The sequence below is a fragment of the Lagopus muta genome, chromosome 17, assembly GCF_023343835.1.
Source record: "Lagopus muta isolate bLagMut1 chromosome 17, bLagMut1 primary, whole genome shotgun sequence".
Lineage (NCBI taxonomy): Eukaryota > Metazoa > Chordata > Aves > Galliformes > Phasianidae > Lagopus > Lagopus muta.
The window spans coordinates 5,681,393-5,697,832 of record NC_064449.1 but is presented as its reverse complement, the minus strand read 5'-3'; the positions used below and the strand labels follow the sequence as shown (position 1 = coordinate 5,697,832).

Below are 16,440 nucleotides of genomic sequence, written 5' to 3'. Positions count from 1 at the left end.
CTCCTGCATTATTCAGTAGGATGAACCCACAGGGATGGAGTCCGTGCATCTCTGAAATTAATAGCAGAACTTTTAGGAAGTATCAAAACGAACGCTGCTCGTTTCCCTCTGCTGCAGCTCCTGGTTTCTCCCTGCACCTGCTGTGGCAGTGCTTACAGCTGGCAGGAAGCTGCCTGGAAGATGGCATCATGCTGTATGGCTGCAAGGCATCCACAAACCCGTCAGAAGATGGATTTCTTTCGGCAAATTTGGTGACACTGGGGTCACGGGTTGCTGCTGAGGGGTCACAGCCAGGGCTGCTTTCCATGCCCTGCTGCTCCTCCAGTGCTCAGGGCAGGGCAGGGCTGCAGATGTGCACTCCTCACACCCTACCCACGTTCTTTTCCATTAGAAAGCCCATCGTTCATTTTGGTTTTTTTTCCCCCCTTATTTTTTCAGATGTGTTTTCAGATGGGTGTTGTGTGCCTGTACCTTGGTGCTGCGATCTGTGTCCTGTCAGCTCACCTTCCTGCATGCTCATGGGCAGCAAGAGCTCTGTACTGATGGAAGGCCCCCGAACCACCAAGGCTGCTGCTCAGCAGATGCCTTTGATCAGCTCTGATGGGCTGTGCTGCTGCGGTGAGCTCAGCTCCCAGTGCAGCCTGCAGCCCTGCTGCCCGGGTTGGGCTGAACTGTTCCTTTCCAGCTCACAGACTGGGGACTGCAGGTGGGCACCTGCCTGCCTGGTGGGGATGGGACAGCAGGGAACGGCTCTAAATGAAAAGAGGAGAGATGGAGGTTGGGTGTGAGGAAGCAATTCCTCACTCAGAGGGCAGTGAGGCCCTGGCAGTGCTGCCCAGAGCTGTGGTGCCCCATCCCTGGAGGTGCCCGAGGCCATGGATGGGCAGCCTGAGCTGGGGGCAGCCAGCACATGGCAGGGGGATGGAACAGAGGATCTTTAAGGTCCCTTCCAACCAAAGCTACTCTATAGCCTAGGCTTTTAATGTTAAGTCTGATTGTCTAATTGTAAGTCTGCCTTTTGATTTCTGCCCTGTGTATTTGCCCCGTCAGCTCAGCACACTCGTGGCGTGCGGACAGCAAGCTGAGCATCCCCGAGTTTTTTGTTGCTTGCTGTTTTCTTCCCTTATGAAGTAAAAAAAAATATATACAGACAAAAGGTTTTTCTCCAGCGTGGTCGGATGTGCTTTTGTTTCTGGAGTCTCCCTGGGTTTTGTTTTCAGGCAGCTTTTGTTTTGCTTGTTCTGAGTATTGCCATCGAGGTGGGTCGTGCTGTGAACCGAGCTGACCCGCAGGAAGGCCACAGCTCCCATTAGTGCTGAGAGCACATTTGGGCAGGGAGAGCCTTTGAGGAACGGCCGCTTCTCTGCAAAATGTGGCTTTTAGTGGCGGATTGCTGGCCTGCAGGGCAGCTAATGGGTCGGCGTCAGGAGCCGAGGAGCCTTCCTTCCTGCCTGTGGCATGGGCTGGGCTGTGCTGCGGATTGTTCCATCCAGCTGAAGGATGTGTGGACTCTGCTTTGCTTCTTGCCAACCCGGTAAAATTTTCACCTCCAACCTGTGGGTGAGAGTCAGACAGGCGGGCACAGGAGCAGTACAGGCAGCAGGGACAGGAGCAGCCCTGCCGAGCAGATCTGTTCATTACAGAGTGTTTCCCAGGGCATTTCACTCACACGTTATGTTGCTCATTTTCTCCTCCCGTTGTCTAGACTCAGATTTATGTGATCTCTCGCAGCACACTTGCTGTGGCAGAGCAGAGCCTTCTCAGCACCCTTGTTATGAGAAGGGCTCATTCTGTTAGTGCTGGTCTGCTGCTCGCATGGGAACTGGAGCTGGGACCAGGGCAGGACAGAGCTGCAGAGATCATCCTCATGTAGGCAAGGGGCTGAGAGTCCTGGTGCCAAACAAGCCAAGCCACCTGATTTTCCTTCTCCAGGAAGCGTTAGGGTTAGGCTGTGAGAGCCAGCCTGCCCTGCTGCATTTCAGAGCTAGTTTGTTCCTTTCCTTTCCCTACTACACGGTGTGGAGCCTGCGTCTCGCAGGGATCAGGTGCTCAGCCGTGCTTTTGAAGAGCGCGAGTGATTTTGACAGCCTTATTTAGGGCAAGAATACATCGTGTGGGTTATTTGTGGCTATTTTTATAAAAATACCGAGTGTGCACGAAAATACCAGTTTTAAAATTGGAAACAGAACAAAAAAGAAAAGGAATTTTGGCTGAATGCTGCCATGGCACAGTTGGATCATGGCACAGCACCGCCGTGCTGCATTGATTTTAGAATTTATGTACTTGTATTGTTTCCCATATGAAATTTTTATAGCATTATATTAAAAAGAATATTGATGTTACTTGACAAATAAAGAAAATCTTCGTTAATGTGGTTTCGATGAGTGGTTGTGACATTATAAATTAGCCAAAGGAGATGTTAAGTGCACCACAGCCAAGCTGGGCTCCTAATGGAGCCAACACTGGCTAATTCTCCTAATGATGTGTGGCAATGGCTGTGTGAATGGCCTGATGCTGACTCGATTGACTTGTGCTTTTGTTTGCATGGTGCTGGCTAAGACCCAACACGGGGCCAAAGAGGCAGCAGTGCCCAGTATGGAGATAGGGCTGAGCTGTGGTGTCTGCACTGGCCTTTGCATGGGTGTTTCATTGCAGCCATCCTTTTCTCCCAGGTGTGTGAAGAGTTTTGTTAAAAGAAACAGCTTCAACTACCTCTTTTTTTTCCTCTTTTTCCCTTTCAGCATCCGCAGCGTCATGCAGAAATACCTCGAGGAAAGGGGTGAATTAACCTTTGACAAGATCTTCCATCAGAGAATCGGTGAGTCGTTCTGCAATGAAATGCTGTTCTTGTGAATCTTTTAAGGCTGTCTTTTGTGCCACCTCTCTGATGGGCTGCACAGAATCCACGTGGTGAGTGGCCTGGAGAATGCTGTAGTGTGGACAGGACGTTGTGAAACAAAGGCCTTTGGTAGAATGAAATGTAGAAGGGTAGAAGGTGAAGCAAGGCAATCTGTCAGCTTAACTTCATGTTCTGGAAAACTACTGGAAAAGTAATTGAATTACTTGGAAACATGTAGGAGAAAATTGTATTACTTGGTATGGGCTTGTCAACAATATAATGTGTCACATCAGTTCAAGTTGTTTTTTTTTTTTTTCCTGCAGGATAATAAGCCTTGGTCAGGGAGCAGTTGTACAAAAATACCATGCTTGTCATCCTGTCTGTCTGCTGGGTGTTCCCATAGCAGCACAGGCAAGGGTGCCTGGGTGACTTTGGCAGGTGCTGGGTGAACTGCTGGGAGAAGTGATCTGAGAAGAGCTCCAGTGGCTCATGCAGGGTGGGGATGGATGGATGCAGCCAACGAGCTTGCACGAATGTCAGCATTTGGTTATCAGTGGGAATGCTGGGATGAAGAACCTCAGAGAAAGGCCGTAAATGCGCTGAGAGCAGGGTACCAAAGAGCTCCATAAACAGGAGGTATGAGCGCCTGTGCTGGAGAATGGCACAGATAGAGGTTGGAAAGCTGCAAATCAGGCAGCATTTTAGCAGAGCCGGGTGTTACAGTGAGCCTCAAGCTGTGACGTCTCGGCTCGATCACACAACTAAATATAACCATGGGATCACAGCCTGCGAGGCACGGCAAGTAATCCTGCTTTGGCAGAGCGCTGCGTCCCGTCCTGGCACCGGGCTGCAGAACGAACGTGGACCTGCTGGGGGGAAGCCAGGAAGGAGCAGAGGCAGCAAACAGACCTTACTTAGCATCTGCTGAGAGCGACCTACGTGGAAGTACTGCAGTAGGGCACGATGCACGCTGTGAGAGAGAGAGAGAGAAGTGAGGGTGGGCAGTCTTAAGAAAGAGAGAAAGGTGGTTGCAGAGGTGGTGAGGACAGTTGGATTTCCAGAGGCTTAATGTGATTAAAATATGTGTTGGTTTTTGATAATTAACGGGTGTAGAGCAGTGCAATGGATGTAATGAGCAGCTTGTGATGTCTTTGTCAAGTGGATTTTAGGAGCGGGTTGCAGTAAGTCTGCAGTGATGGCACAACAGCTCTTGTCTTGCAAAATGGGGACAAGACCATAAGATGGGCTGGGAAGGAGAGGAGCTCAGTGCATCTCTTCCTGCCTGAAGGAGAGAAGCTGATGAGCAGGTGCTGGGAGCAAGGGGCTGCTGTTCCCCATTTCCTAATGGTACTGGTGTCCGTGGTGTTGCACCTATGTGGTGCATGCAGGGATTTCTCATTTGCTTGTGCTGACATCTTTCAGCATGTGCGGTCTCTGCTGAAGCACTGATGTCTTGCTATAGCCTCGCAGTTGCAAAATAAGTGGAATTTTAAGTAACCTCATAAGCGTTGGCTCAAACTGTTTGTTTCTCATTGTTGGCAATGAAATGAAGAAGTCTTTTTAAAAATAAAATAAAAAATGAATTTGAGTGGAACGGCTTGTATGTAATGGATATTTGTATTTATGTAATTGAATACTTTTCATTAACAGTTGATTCCAGAGGATAGAGAAGACGGTTGCAGTTATTCTGATAAGTCACAGCAATTACAGTTAGGTAACTGACCCTGGAAGAAATGAAAGATTTTATCTCCTTATTTTCCCCACTCTGGTAGCTGCCAGAAGTGGAACTGTGGAGCCCGAGCTGTCGTTAGGGATTAGCTTTTCCCATTACTGGAGATGCACAGCTTGCAGATGTGCAGAGCTCTCCTCCTCTCTGTGGTGCAGTCCCAGATACGAAGGCCAGCTGTGCACATGGGGCTGGAGCTTGGAGGTGGCTCCTTTGGAGGGAAGGTTTAGGAGGGAAGGAGGAAAGATGGAATAGGACTGTTTTTAACAGAAGACTTTGCATTGCACTTGAAAACGTTGTATTCCTGTACCGTGGTGGCTCATTTAAATTTTATTGCGTTTTCTAGCTTGTTCTTTGCCGTTAAATCTGTACTGTTTCCATGCATTAGCATAATAACTTGTGGTGAAGCACCCTCAGTTGTAGGCAGGCATTATGCACAGTGCTGTAAGATCAGTAGGGTGTGGTGATGGGAAGCTCGATCACCTTGCCCTGGCATTGCTGCTGTGAGGTGTGCGGGCAGCTTGGTTGGGTCAGACCCAGCCTGCAGGGAGCATCACTGATAGACTTGCTGCTTCATGCCTCATCTGAGAGCCTGCTGCTCTAGAATGCTTTCCTTTATGCACTCATTGTAAAGCTTCATCCAGCGACCTCCCTTTGCTTTGGCAGGCAGTGCAGATGAGGACCGTTCCGTTTTCTTTTCTTTTTTTCCCCAGACCACAGCTCTTTCTTACAGCTCCAGTTCCCAGTTTGTTCCGTTTTTCAGTATCCTCCTTTCCAATGGAAAAGGAGCAGAGCGTTGATCACTTGTCTGCTGTCGCTGTGTGCATGGAGTCCCAGCCAGCGATGCTTTCCTGCCTTGAGGTGGCACTGGCCTTACCAGCTGCATGTGCTGCTGATCTCTGATGGCCGTTTGCAGGAGGGCTCCTCCAGAACGGTCATGAACTCTCTAAGAATTACAGAATGAGTCAGAGGCAAAGTGCTGCCCTGCAGCCCCACAGCCGACTGCTCCTGCAGAAGCTGCTTCCTCCACAGCAGAAGCTTCTTGGGGAAGTACAGCATGTCTCGGAGCACAGTACATAACCACCTTAGCTAATTTTTTTTTTTTTCTACCACATCCTGTTTGCTACAACACCAGATTATGGGTTTACTTTGGAGAGAGGGGGGGAGGGAGCCATTTATTTATTTATTTACTTACTATCCCAATATGTGTAATTAACACGTGGAATCCACTCTGCTTCTTGACTGTGTTAAAACTGTACATGAAATCGTTCCAGGTGCTGAGCTGCAGGGCAGGCGTGCTGAAAGCAAACTGCTTGCAGAGGACAGTTTGGAAATGAGCAGCAATGGGTGTAGCTGGTGGGAGAGTCAGGGTCTGCTGCAACACGTGTGGCTGCTGGGCATTGAAGACAGAAGTTGGGTCATAGTATTGCTTTAGAAAGGGATTACTGGGGTTATTAAGGTGCATTTGCTTGGACCAGTTTTATTTTTTTGTTCACTGTTTGATTGTGGGATTTTGTACAGCTTGCATCTACCTGGTAGGTGAGAAACAGAGCTGAACAGAGGCATGAAGCATCATAGAATGGCCTGGGTTGAAAAGGACCACAGTGATCATTTAGTTTCAACCCCCTGCTATGTGCAGGGTTGCAAACCAGCAGACCAGGCTGCCCAGAGCCACATCCAGCCTGGCCTTGAATGCCTGCAGGGATGGGGCATCCACAGCCTCCTTGGGCAACCTGTTCCAGTGCCTCACCACCCTCTGAGTGAAAAACTTCCTCCTAATATCTAACCTAAACCTCCTCTGTCTCAGTTTATAACCATTCCCCCTTGTCCTGCATCCTGCAGTTCCAGTTCAGCTTAGCCAGGGGTTTCTGGCCTGGTTTGCAGGCTGGTGGGATGTGGGAGTTTGCCTGCAGCCACCTCAGTTGTCACCTGCACAGAGCTGGTGGGTTTGGGTTGGTGAGAAGTGAGAACCAAATGTATTCTAGCAGTTCCAGCAGCTGCTAATACTGCAGTATGAGTGAGTGTAAACTTCCTTTAATTTCTGTTCTGTGCTCTCCAACCAGCTAGCTGCAGCAGGAGGTGTCCCAGCCCAGGTGAGCACTGCCATCCACACCAGAGCTGCTTCCTGCACATGCAGCTCCTGCTTGGTGCCCTGTGCATTCAGCTGCTCCCTCCCGCTGCTGCATCTCTCTGTGTCTTTGGGTCTCTTTGCAGCTGAGCATTCAGGCCAGATGAGCATTCAGTCCATTTCAGAGTTCCTTCTGCACAGCCCAACCTGCAGCAGCAGGGAGGGGACTTTCTGGAGTGAGAGAGAAGCGCTGTGCTGACCTTCTGCTCTGTGTTTCCTGCAGCTCTCTCACTGACAGCTCTGTTGAGAAATAATAAAAAAGAAATAGGGTCAGAACAGCCAAAGCACCGTGGTTTTTGTTTGTGTGTGTTTTTTGGTGCAAGGAATCACGCTTTCTGTCCCTTGTTTCTCTGGTTAGGGACCCATTGTTTGCATTACTTCAGAATTTCGGTGCTGCTGATGAGATGGATCTGGAGTTAAAACGTGTTGAGAAAAACATCCTTGCTCTTCCTCTTTCTGTGGTGCAGTGTGGCAGCTCAGCACACTGCGCTCCCTGATGCCTAAAAATAACAGGCTTGGAGAAGCACCTCCCCGAAGCGTTATTGAAGCTATTGTTTAATTTAAGTGTAAGATCTATGTGTCATTGGCATTTTCAACTAATGAAACAGTCCTCCGAGGAAATAACAATGAAAGCAATAAAGCTTGGTTGGGAGTAGAGAAAGTCAGCGAAGCTTTGAGCTGCTGGATGGGCACGGATGGTAAGGTTAGGGCAGGGCTGGGTGCGTGGAGCAGCACCAGCGATGGGTGGGCATGAGAAGGGGGCTGGGGACTGGAAAACGCTGTGTGCACAGCAAGGCTTTCTGCAGGAGCAAGGAGGCAGGCTGTGTATGAAAGCAGTTTGTTTTATTTTTTGGGACGTTCCGTTTCTGACCCAGAGAAGCCCAGCCGCCATGCAGAAGTGGGCACCATCAAAATGGGGAAGTGAGCGGCTGAACGAGAGATGGTGTTTGAAATGCTCTTCTAAGAGGGATCTTCTATTCTTGTGTCTCCTTGTTCTCAGTTCAAGTGCAGGCTAAAACCTGGATCGTGGATGGTGTGCAGGATTCCCGTTTGGGTTTGGTGAGCGCGTGCTTTCCTTGCGCAGTGCCTCCAGTGGGTTCAAAACAACGCCAAGAGCAAACCACAAGGAAATGTCAGAAGCTGTGTGACTGCAAACTGAAACAGAAACTGCAAGGCTCTTTGCACTGAGCTGTTCCCTTACAGCGTTTCTCCTCTTGTGTGTGGGGTGTGAGTGCTGGAGGAGAGAAAATGCACGCTCAGAGCCTTCCTGCAAGCTCAGCCTGCTCTGCTGTGTGCATTTTTTTTTCTTAGAGTTAGCCTTGAGTTTGAGGTCTGGTTATCATCTGATAATTGAAGCATTGCTGGAGGCTACGTCTCTCTTGGCATACGTTTTATTTTGTTGTGAAATAAACATGATACTTGCATGAATTATATTGAGAGTGATGCTGATGAAGCTTCCTGCTGGAGAGATGTGCGTGTTTTGCCTGTAGGCAGTTGTAAGGAGATGTCTGTCTTGTGTGTCAGGGACAGACAGCATCCAAAGTCACTATTAAAAATGCATGCATTTATTATTATTTTTTTTTTCCTTCTGATCATGAATAATTGAGCATTTCTTTGTTGGGATACAGCCTGATAAGCTCCCATGGCTTTCTTCTTAGAAGTGTCAGAGACGCTCGGTTGTGTGATTTCCCAGAGGAGCCATAGATTAAATCTGAGCTTTAAAATAGAAGAAATTTATATATATATATGATGAGGATATATATATATATATAATCCTGTGGAACATCACATAATGGATAATGTGTACATGCTGATATATATTAACACTTATATACAGTACAGGTCTTGGAAAATTTGAATCATGGGGAAAAATAGTCTTCATCTCAGCAATGCAGTGTAATTACACAGCTTTTGGGTTGGGTTACAGCTGGAGTGGAGAAAGAAAAAGAGAACAAGATGGGCCACAAATATAATACATAGGTAGGTACAGGTGACAGATTACCAGTTTTCTGAATGAATTTTCACTTGAATATTTCGAGTTGGAACTGGGTGGTCTTTTAGGTCCCCTCCACCCTAAGCCATTCTATGATTGTGTGTTACAAACACAACCTCGCATGTTGCTCAGCCACTTCCCTACCAAAAATACAGCTTTCTACCTATGTTTTTTCCATCTGCTGTTGTTCACTTAAGCTTTCTTAGCCCGTTTCTGGTGGAACATCTCACTTGTGCTCTGTCACTGCTCCGTGCACAGCCTTGGTTTCCCTCCCTTTGCAGTCAGAGGCATTGCACTTCCATGGAGGTTTCATCCATGTGTCCTCAAACAATTCACAGACTAATTAAGGCTCAGAACCCTACTGTGAAATAGGTAAATATTAGTTTTCCATGTCTCTAACGTGGCATAATAACAGCGTTAATGGGATTTACCTGTATGGCTCTGTAGCAATAACAAAGCAAGTTGTCTGGCCCTGTCAGTGCTGCTCACTCTTCTCAGTGGGATAACTCATTAGTAACCAGAAAAAAACTCCAGTACCAAGGGTACAGTAAGTAGAGCATAAATTGCTGAAGCTGTGAAGTCTTGTGGCTTTCAGCAATAGTCAAAGAGTTGCAGCAGACACACCAGAGAGCTCTGGCCATCAGTTCCATTATGAATTCATTGCAGGTCAGGGAACAGGCAGAGTTCCTAAGTCCCTGAATGCTGTCCTGGTTCCTTACAAGCAATGCTCTGTTCAGGAGGGTGCAGAGCAACCAGCAGTGTCTGTGTTGGGAAGGGAGCTGCAGATACGCAGGACGGTTTCCGAGTGAGCTGAGATGCTTCTATCAATAATTTCTTCCATTAGAAGGGGAAGCCAGGAGAGAATGAGAACCATCTGTTGCCGAATCTTCAGCTCTCAGCAGCTTTCCTCTCTCTGAGTGCACAGGAAGGCTTTGAGATTCACGTGGGAGAGTTCTGTGCCCTGCCGCTATCGGGGCGGTTTTGCTCCTCCTCACCAAGTGCTGTGGGTACGTACTGCCTGATGGTGCTACCCGCAGTGTAGCAGCCTGCTGCTGTTGCTGTGAGCAGTTTGGTTCCTCGTTTGGCTCATTAGAGTGGTTGAGGTCCCTCACGCTGCTTGCTGAGGGCATCGGGGGCTGGGCAGTACCGTCCTGTTATGGCTTGGAATGCTGCACAGGAGCAGTGCGTGGTCAGGATCAGGGGGTGCAGACCTGCATTGTCAGGATCATTCTTAATGATCGTTTCACCAAACAATATCGATCCAGGAGGAGTCTGTCACGTCCTTCCCAGGGACTGAGAGTTCTTGTGACGTAGGGAAAGAGCTGATGAGTTCTAAACAACAACGGTGACATTTAAAGCTGCTAATACTTGTTAGCTCGCTAATAGCTTGCTGGTAGCTGCTAATGCCACTTACTTGTAAATCTAAGGAACTCCCACCACTTCCACAAGTGGAAAAAGAACAGAACTCAGGCGCTCTGTTCTTCTTGGTGAGCTTTAGTGGAGGAATTCAGGCACATTCTTTGCAGCTGATTGAGACAAAATGCCTCAGTGCTGTACTTAGTTGTCACGTTAGACATTGGAATATTTCTACATATCTTTGTATATACCCCTTTTCTTGGAAATCCTTATGTTGTTGGCCACCATTAGCTTAGTGCACGAGCTCTGCCTTGTAAGCTGGTGCTGTCAGAGGTGTGACAGTGCTGGGGATATCCTTGTGCTGTGCTCAGGCAGGACTGAGGCTGTTGGGAAGCATAGAACCACAGAAGGATTTGAGTTGGAAGGGACCCTTGCAGGTCATCTTGTGCAGCTCCCCTGCAGTGGGCATGCCTGAAGTAAGGATTTTCTTTAAAGACACTTGAACTGATGCAAAATTTATTTTCATGTAATGATTTATGGAGGTTATTAAACCAGCTACCTGGCAACTTGCAGACTCATTTGGGCTCAGTTTGCTTCTGTTCTTGAGAAACTGTTCTGTGCTCATCACCAGTGTATGCAAGTGCTGTCTTGTAAAATCTAATTTGTTCTTTTATCCTGCCTTTTATGTGCAGAGTTATGTTCTAATTTGTTATGATCTATTATTTTTAACGACGGGTGGACGTACATCAGGCTCTGTTAGAAGAAGTAGGCTAAAGGCAAATAGCTCACAGAGGTAGGGAAAGCCACAGTGCCTTTGGGGCTGCAAGGTGGGCACAGCTCTGTGATGCTGAACCCGGCTCCCTGCGTGGGTCGGCTCTCCTGGCACTTCAGGTCTCTTTGTGCCTGAATGAGGAATCATTGCTTGTCTCCATTCTGGTGCTTTTAGGGGGTCTCGCTTATCCTACGCTACGGCAACTGAGCGTGTTTACCTTGCAGAGAGAGACTTTGAACCTGGCTGGGTATTCTGGGACAATGCAGGCTGGTTAGAGGTGCTTACATGGTTTAATCATAGACCTCTGTCCCTGACTTTTGGTGTCTGAAACCCAGACCTGTGACTCAGATTGAAGCACAAGGTGGTTTCCCAGCAGTTCTGCAGGATGGCTTTGCTGGAGGCGGGGTGGCCGTCCCTCTGCTTACCTTCCTCTGGGTTCTGTTGGGAGAAAGCAGCCAAATAGCAGAGATGGGGAGAGATCTGAGAGGGACTCGGGGGAGAGACCTTGATTTAAAGTGCCCACCGTGGGTGTTGTGGAGCTCTGGGGACGCAGCAATAGGACCCAACCATCCAACTGCACACAGGTGTCCCCACGGGCTCCGGTCACCTTCTGTTTATTTGCAGCACGCTTAGTAAGGATTTGGAAGCAGCTTGACATTTTTGTTTTCTATTTTGCTTACTGGAAGGAGTCGACATCGGCATGTTGGACCACGTTCAGGTCTGCTGCAAATAGAGGCAGCCTCCTTTCAGTCTGTGGCACTGCGAATCCCTGCACCAGGGCTCAGCTGCCTATTTTTAGCTCTGCTGACTTACCTGGCTGCTTCTGTTTGCTTTAATAAGATTTTTATTTACTCCCGTTCAAAGGAAATTTGAATCGGATACTAATAAAGTTCCAGCTCAGATTCGATAAGTAGTTTGATCCGAGGCTGTTTTATTATGGAGTCCCTCATTAGTTTTATGGTGCTTATTCTGCTCTCTGTATGAATTGAGGACGGGGACGTGGTGTGATGAATGCAGGGTGACCTTTAGACTGTGAGCGTGAGCGCTGTGTCGGTGATGGGGCTTACTGCAAATAATGGCATTTGGCACACTGTGCCGTGCAGGATCATCCATAAGAAAGGAGTGAGAAAAAAGCAGTGCTCAGAGGCTGGGAAGCCATGGCCTGCAGTGAGGTACCCTCTTGTTCTCTCACGCGTCTGCATTATTAATCCCATCCATCACTTTGTTCGTTACCAGTTTCTTTTTCCTTAGCAGCCACTGATCTGGTGGTTGCAGCAATTACATAGCCTAGAAGGAGAAATCTTGAAAGCAAAAAGCTGTCAACATCTTTGTTTCATAAATAATTGCTGGTTCCTTTTAGCAGTTACTTAATGCTATCATTTCTTTAATTCCTGCTTTCTGCTCTGGGTCCCACTTGCAGCGCGCAGCTAACGGTGCTCATTGTGCTCTGCGTCAGCTCTGCCCGAGCTCCTTAGAACTGCTGTCACCACTCCAGCACTGCTCCTGTCAATTAGTTGTGCTATTATCTGAAAGCTGTGCTTCCTGGCTAATAATTTTTCGCTCAATCTCAGAACATCAGTAGGAAAAAAGAGATCTCCTTTATGCTGCGGTGGAAGTGCAGCTGGCTGATGGAGCAGTGCGTGTTGCGGGCTGGTGGTGCCTCGTCCTTCTCGTGCTTTGGTCATAGCATAACTTCTGAAAAGAGGCATAAACGGAAACCTTCTTTTGTAGGGAGATCGGTTCTGGAAGCAGTGTGTGTTCTGCTGCTGGTGGCCCTGAAAGAACAGCAGTGGTGGGATTGGCATGAGGTGAAATGCAGCATCCCTTGTTAATGAGAAGCGTGTCTCAGAAATGCTTCTTAATGACTGTATAACGTGTATGAGTGCAGTATGTCTTAGCAGACACACATAAATGCTCTGACCAGTGTTTTTTTCAAAGGAAGAGAGAGAGAGATCTATTTTTACATCGACCCAAGTAGCATTTCTGAACCGGGAACGAATCGACTTCTTTCCCCTCCAAAGAAAATGGTGGAGAGCTGATAGATGAACGAGCTGTCAAAGTTCCCAACTTCTTTGGGATGTGTCTTTTTTTTTTCCCTTCACCATTGCAGTGCAATTAAAGACAAAAGCATCTCGGTGAGAAGCTGTGAGCAGTGCAGCAGGCTGTCATTGCTCCTCGTCCCCTGCCCATCACACAGGGCTGCAGTGTGGGCAGCAGCATTGCTGAGGGGTTGTGCTGCTGTGTTTTCACACCCCTCCCACAGTTGCCTTTGTGGGTTTGTTTTGTTTGTGGGTTTCGTTGGTGAGCAGCCAGCGTCTGGGAACACGCCAGGGATTTTTCTTTCACTGCATTCATTGCTGTTTGTGCCGCTCTTTGGTCTCTTAATTACACAGCTGCAATCTCCTTTGGTTCGTTGTCCAAATAGAAGTCCGGTCTATTTAGCGTTGTTTTGCTGTGATGTTTCGATCATGTGTTAAAGAAGAGTTAATGAGTGAGCTTTATTTCCATGAGTGCCATTTGTGGGGATCCAGAAATGCGCCGTTTTTTGTCCTCAGGTTTGCTCCAGATGGGGTTGATGGGATGTTTCCTGTGCAGACAGTGGGCTGCAGGGTAATCTGTGCTTTGGGACTGCGTTTGCCATGCGTGTGATGCTGCTCTGGGTGGTGATTGCAAATGGCTTTCAGGGAAATGGCAAACTCCTTCTGTTTTCATAAAAAAGAAAGTCAGCAGCAAACCCAATTGGCTATAAAGTAGTTCAAGACTGATTCTTTTTTGGTGAGAATAATTGGAAAGTTTAGAGATTCTCAGAAGATAATTTCTTAATTAGATTTCTGGCCTTATTTAGAGAACAAAACCCGGTTTGTATGATCATCCAAATATCATCCTAATCAGCCAAGTGAGTCAGGGAAAGCACTGCATCTGTCTGGTCATCATCCCTTCTTTGGTGTCTGTTTATGGCTGCACCAAGGGGTGCCCAGGAGAACAAGCTCTGCTAATAGGAAATTTAGCTTGGGATCCAGAAGTAAGCAAGGAGCTTTTGGTTGTGCATCAGCGTGGCCTTCTGTTGTCTGCTCAGTGTTGGTTTTCATAGAATCATAGAATGGCTTGGGTTGGAAGGGACCTCAAGGGTCATCAAGCTCCAACCGCCCTGCCGCAAATTCAGGGCCACCTGTAAGTTTAAATGACAATGATGCTTAATAAAAATAAAATAGAGCAGAGTGGTGCGTAGCTGGGTAAGTTGAAAACGAGCCCTTTATGCCCTGGTGTATGTGGATGTGTTTATCTACTGAGTGATGCTTTGAAATACCAGTGTCAGGCACAGGGTTTGGATGATCGGTGCCCACACTGCCTGTGTGGGGCAGAGCTTAAAGCACTCGTAATGGAAAAGGCTCCTCAGCGGGCTGCAGGGGCCGTGCTTTAAATCACTTGCAAAGGAACTATAAAGGCTCTGATGTAATTCATGGCACTGTAAAATCCATTAGTGGTAACATTAACCAGCAATTGTAAAGTCAAAATGTTGAAGGAGTTGGTTTTTCATCGCTAAAGCATGGAACTCCAGTACCAAGAAGCAAAATGCTTGAATAATATCTGGTTTTTACTGTGAAAAACACCTCAGAGATCAGACAGGGAAGAGGAATGGAATATTTCGGTGTGTTGTATAAACATCTCCTAAGTTCCTCAGCAGGTATTGGGATGTGCTTTACGTGCCCCTGGGAGATGAATGAGTTGTATGGTGGTTTTCTACTCAGAATGCTGTGAAGTTGCTGGAGTATCGGCATGGCTCAGTTGTGGCAATTAGGGATACTTACACAGGTGTATGCAGCCCATGGGGCTCCCAGGCCTTGTCTGATAGCAATATTAGAGCAAGTTGTAGCAATGATACATTTTTTTCTGATTTTTCTTTTTTTCCCCCCCCAGGATTTTTGCTCTTTAAAGACTATTGCATGAATGAAATCGATGAAGCCGTCCCTCAGCTGAAGTTCTATGAAGAGGTAAGCTGCACCCTGCAGACACTGCCAGCACAGCACATGGATTGACTTGATGGGTCAACAGTTGGACAGTGGGTTGATGGTTGGAGTGGATGATCATAGTGGTCTTTTCCAACCCTAATGATTCTATGGTGGTGGAGAGGAGGAGGATGCTAACGGAGATCGAAGTATCTTTGGGTTTATTGCTATTTTCCATTGTGAGTTGCCTGCTTTTACTGTGGGTCACCTGAACTGTTGCTAAGAGCTCAGTTGTCAACTGGGTTCACCTCGGCTTGTAAAGGATCTCTGATAGCTGAGAGTTAAGCCAGACCCGTTTTTGAGCAGTGGAGTAAACTTTTGATCTCTGCTGGTGAAGATGATGATAAATCTGAGTTCTTCTACAAACAGAGATGAGGCGAAAGTAAATAACGTCTGCCAGCTCCCAGTGGAACGAGAGCAGTAGATTCCTGCTCTCGGAAAGATCTGAAAGCAAAAGCAGAACTTGTTACTACAGCTGACGTGGGACGTGAATTCATATCCACTGCATGTAGGGAAGGATTTCTCTGCCTCTGCAAGGGACGCCCGCGTGCTCCTGCTGCGTTCTGCCCCTGCCTGTTGCTAAGTATAGCAGTGAGGTTTGGGTGCCTTTACAGTGCAGCCTGTGTTGCTCTGTGCTAATTAGAAGTGCTGCCTGAGATAACCCTGTGTCTGGAGTGCTGTCAGGCTGATGAGTTACAGTTGTTCTTGCTCGTGGGCTAACAGCACAAACAGGGGAAGAGGGATCGGCGTGGAGACAAATCACGAGCGATCCGCTGCTCCCCCACTCAGCGAGGCATTGCTTTCAAGGAAGAGGGATCTTTTTTTCCCATCATTTCCATCTTTTTCTATGCTGAAGATATTGCTGTCAGAAGTAATCAGGAAGGCGAGTTGCAGCCGATTGTTTAGCAAGATATTTTTAGCCGCCTCTTTATCTGTGAAACAATGTGAAATTGTATTTTTAGGTTATTAGCAAAGTGTTGCTTAAAAAGATGTTAAATGCTTCGTCATGCACTTTTGGAAAAATCCTATTGAAGATATTTAAAGAGGTTCATTACATCTTCTCCTGTGATGTGCTGGATTCTTGAGCTTTTCTTCCTGATATATTTGATTTACTTGCCGCACTTATTACATGTGGAATAATTTGAGTGCATTGCCACATTAAAAATCGCTCGATGCAGAAAGGCTCCGTACTCCAGGGATCACACACTGCTGCAGCTTAAGTCACGATCGAGCATTTAAGTGGATGAGTGATTCATCCGGATCAGTTTCAAACAAAAAAACACAAGGAAAAAGAAGGAAAAAAGAACGTCAGGGTGCTTGAAAGCTAATGGCAGTTCTTGAAAGCTTCTTTATCAGCTGCTGTGTGAAGGTGAACTGGGGTTGGCAGGGGTGTCCCTGCAGCTTTGGGGTGCTGTGTCCGTGGGTTATGCTGTCTGTGGTGCCCATGAGAATGAGGCTGAGCTCAGGTGATGCACAGTGGGGCTCCTCTGCTGCTTCTAATTGTTTTGAGGCATGGCATTAATTAAAAACAACGTAGCAAAGATGTTTTGTATCACTGTAATTATAAAATGGTCCCAAGGGGGAAGAGGTCAGAGGTGGCAGTAGAACTGCTGCCTAAT

At 47.4% G+C, this 16,440-nt stretch overlaps 1 protein-coding gene across 3 annotated transcripts in view; it reads left to right on the top strand.

Moving 5' to 3' along the window:
* The window catches only part of GRK3 (G protein-coupled receptor kinase 3), a 44,421-nt gene that overhangs the window by 6,236 nt on the left and 21,745 nt on the right, over positions 1 to 16,440 (top strand). For all 3 annotated transcript variants that reach the window (XR_007380306.1, XM_048963930.1, XM_048963931.1), the window contains exons 2-3: positions 2,742 to 2,818; positions 14,733 to 14,806. Coding sequence is in view for 2 of the 3 variants with exons in the window: in XM_048963930.1 (XP_048819887.1) it covers positions 2,742 to 2,818; positions 14,733 to 14,806 (151 nt within the window). In the remaining variant the exon portion in view is untranslated. The remainder of the gene's footprint in view (positions 1 to 2,741; positions 2,819 to 14,732; positions 14,807 to 16,440) is intronic.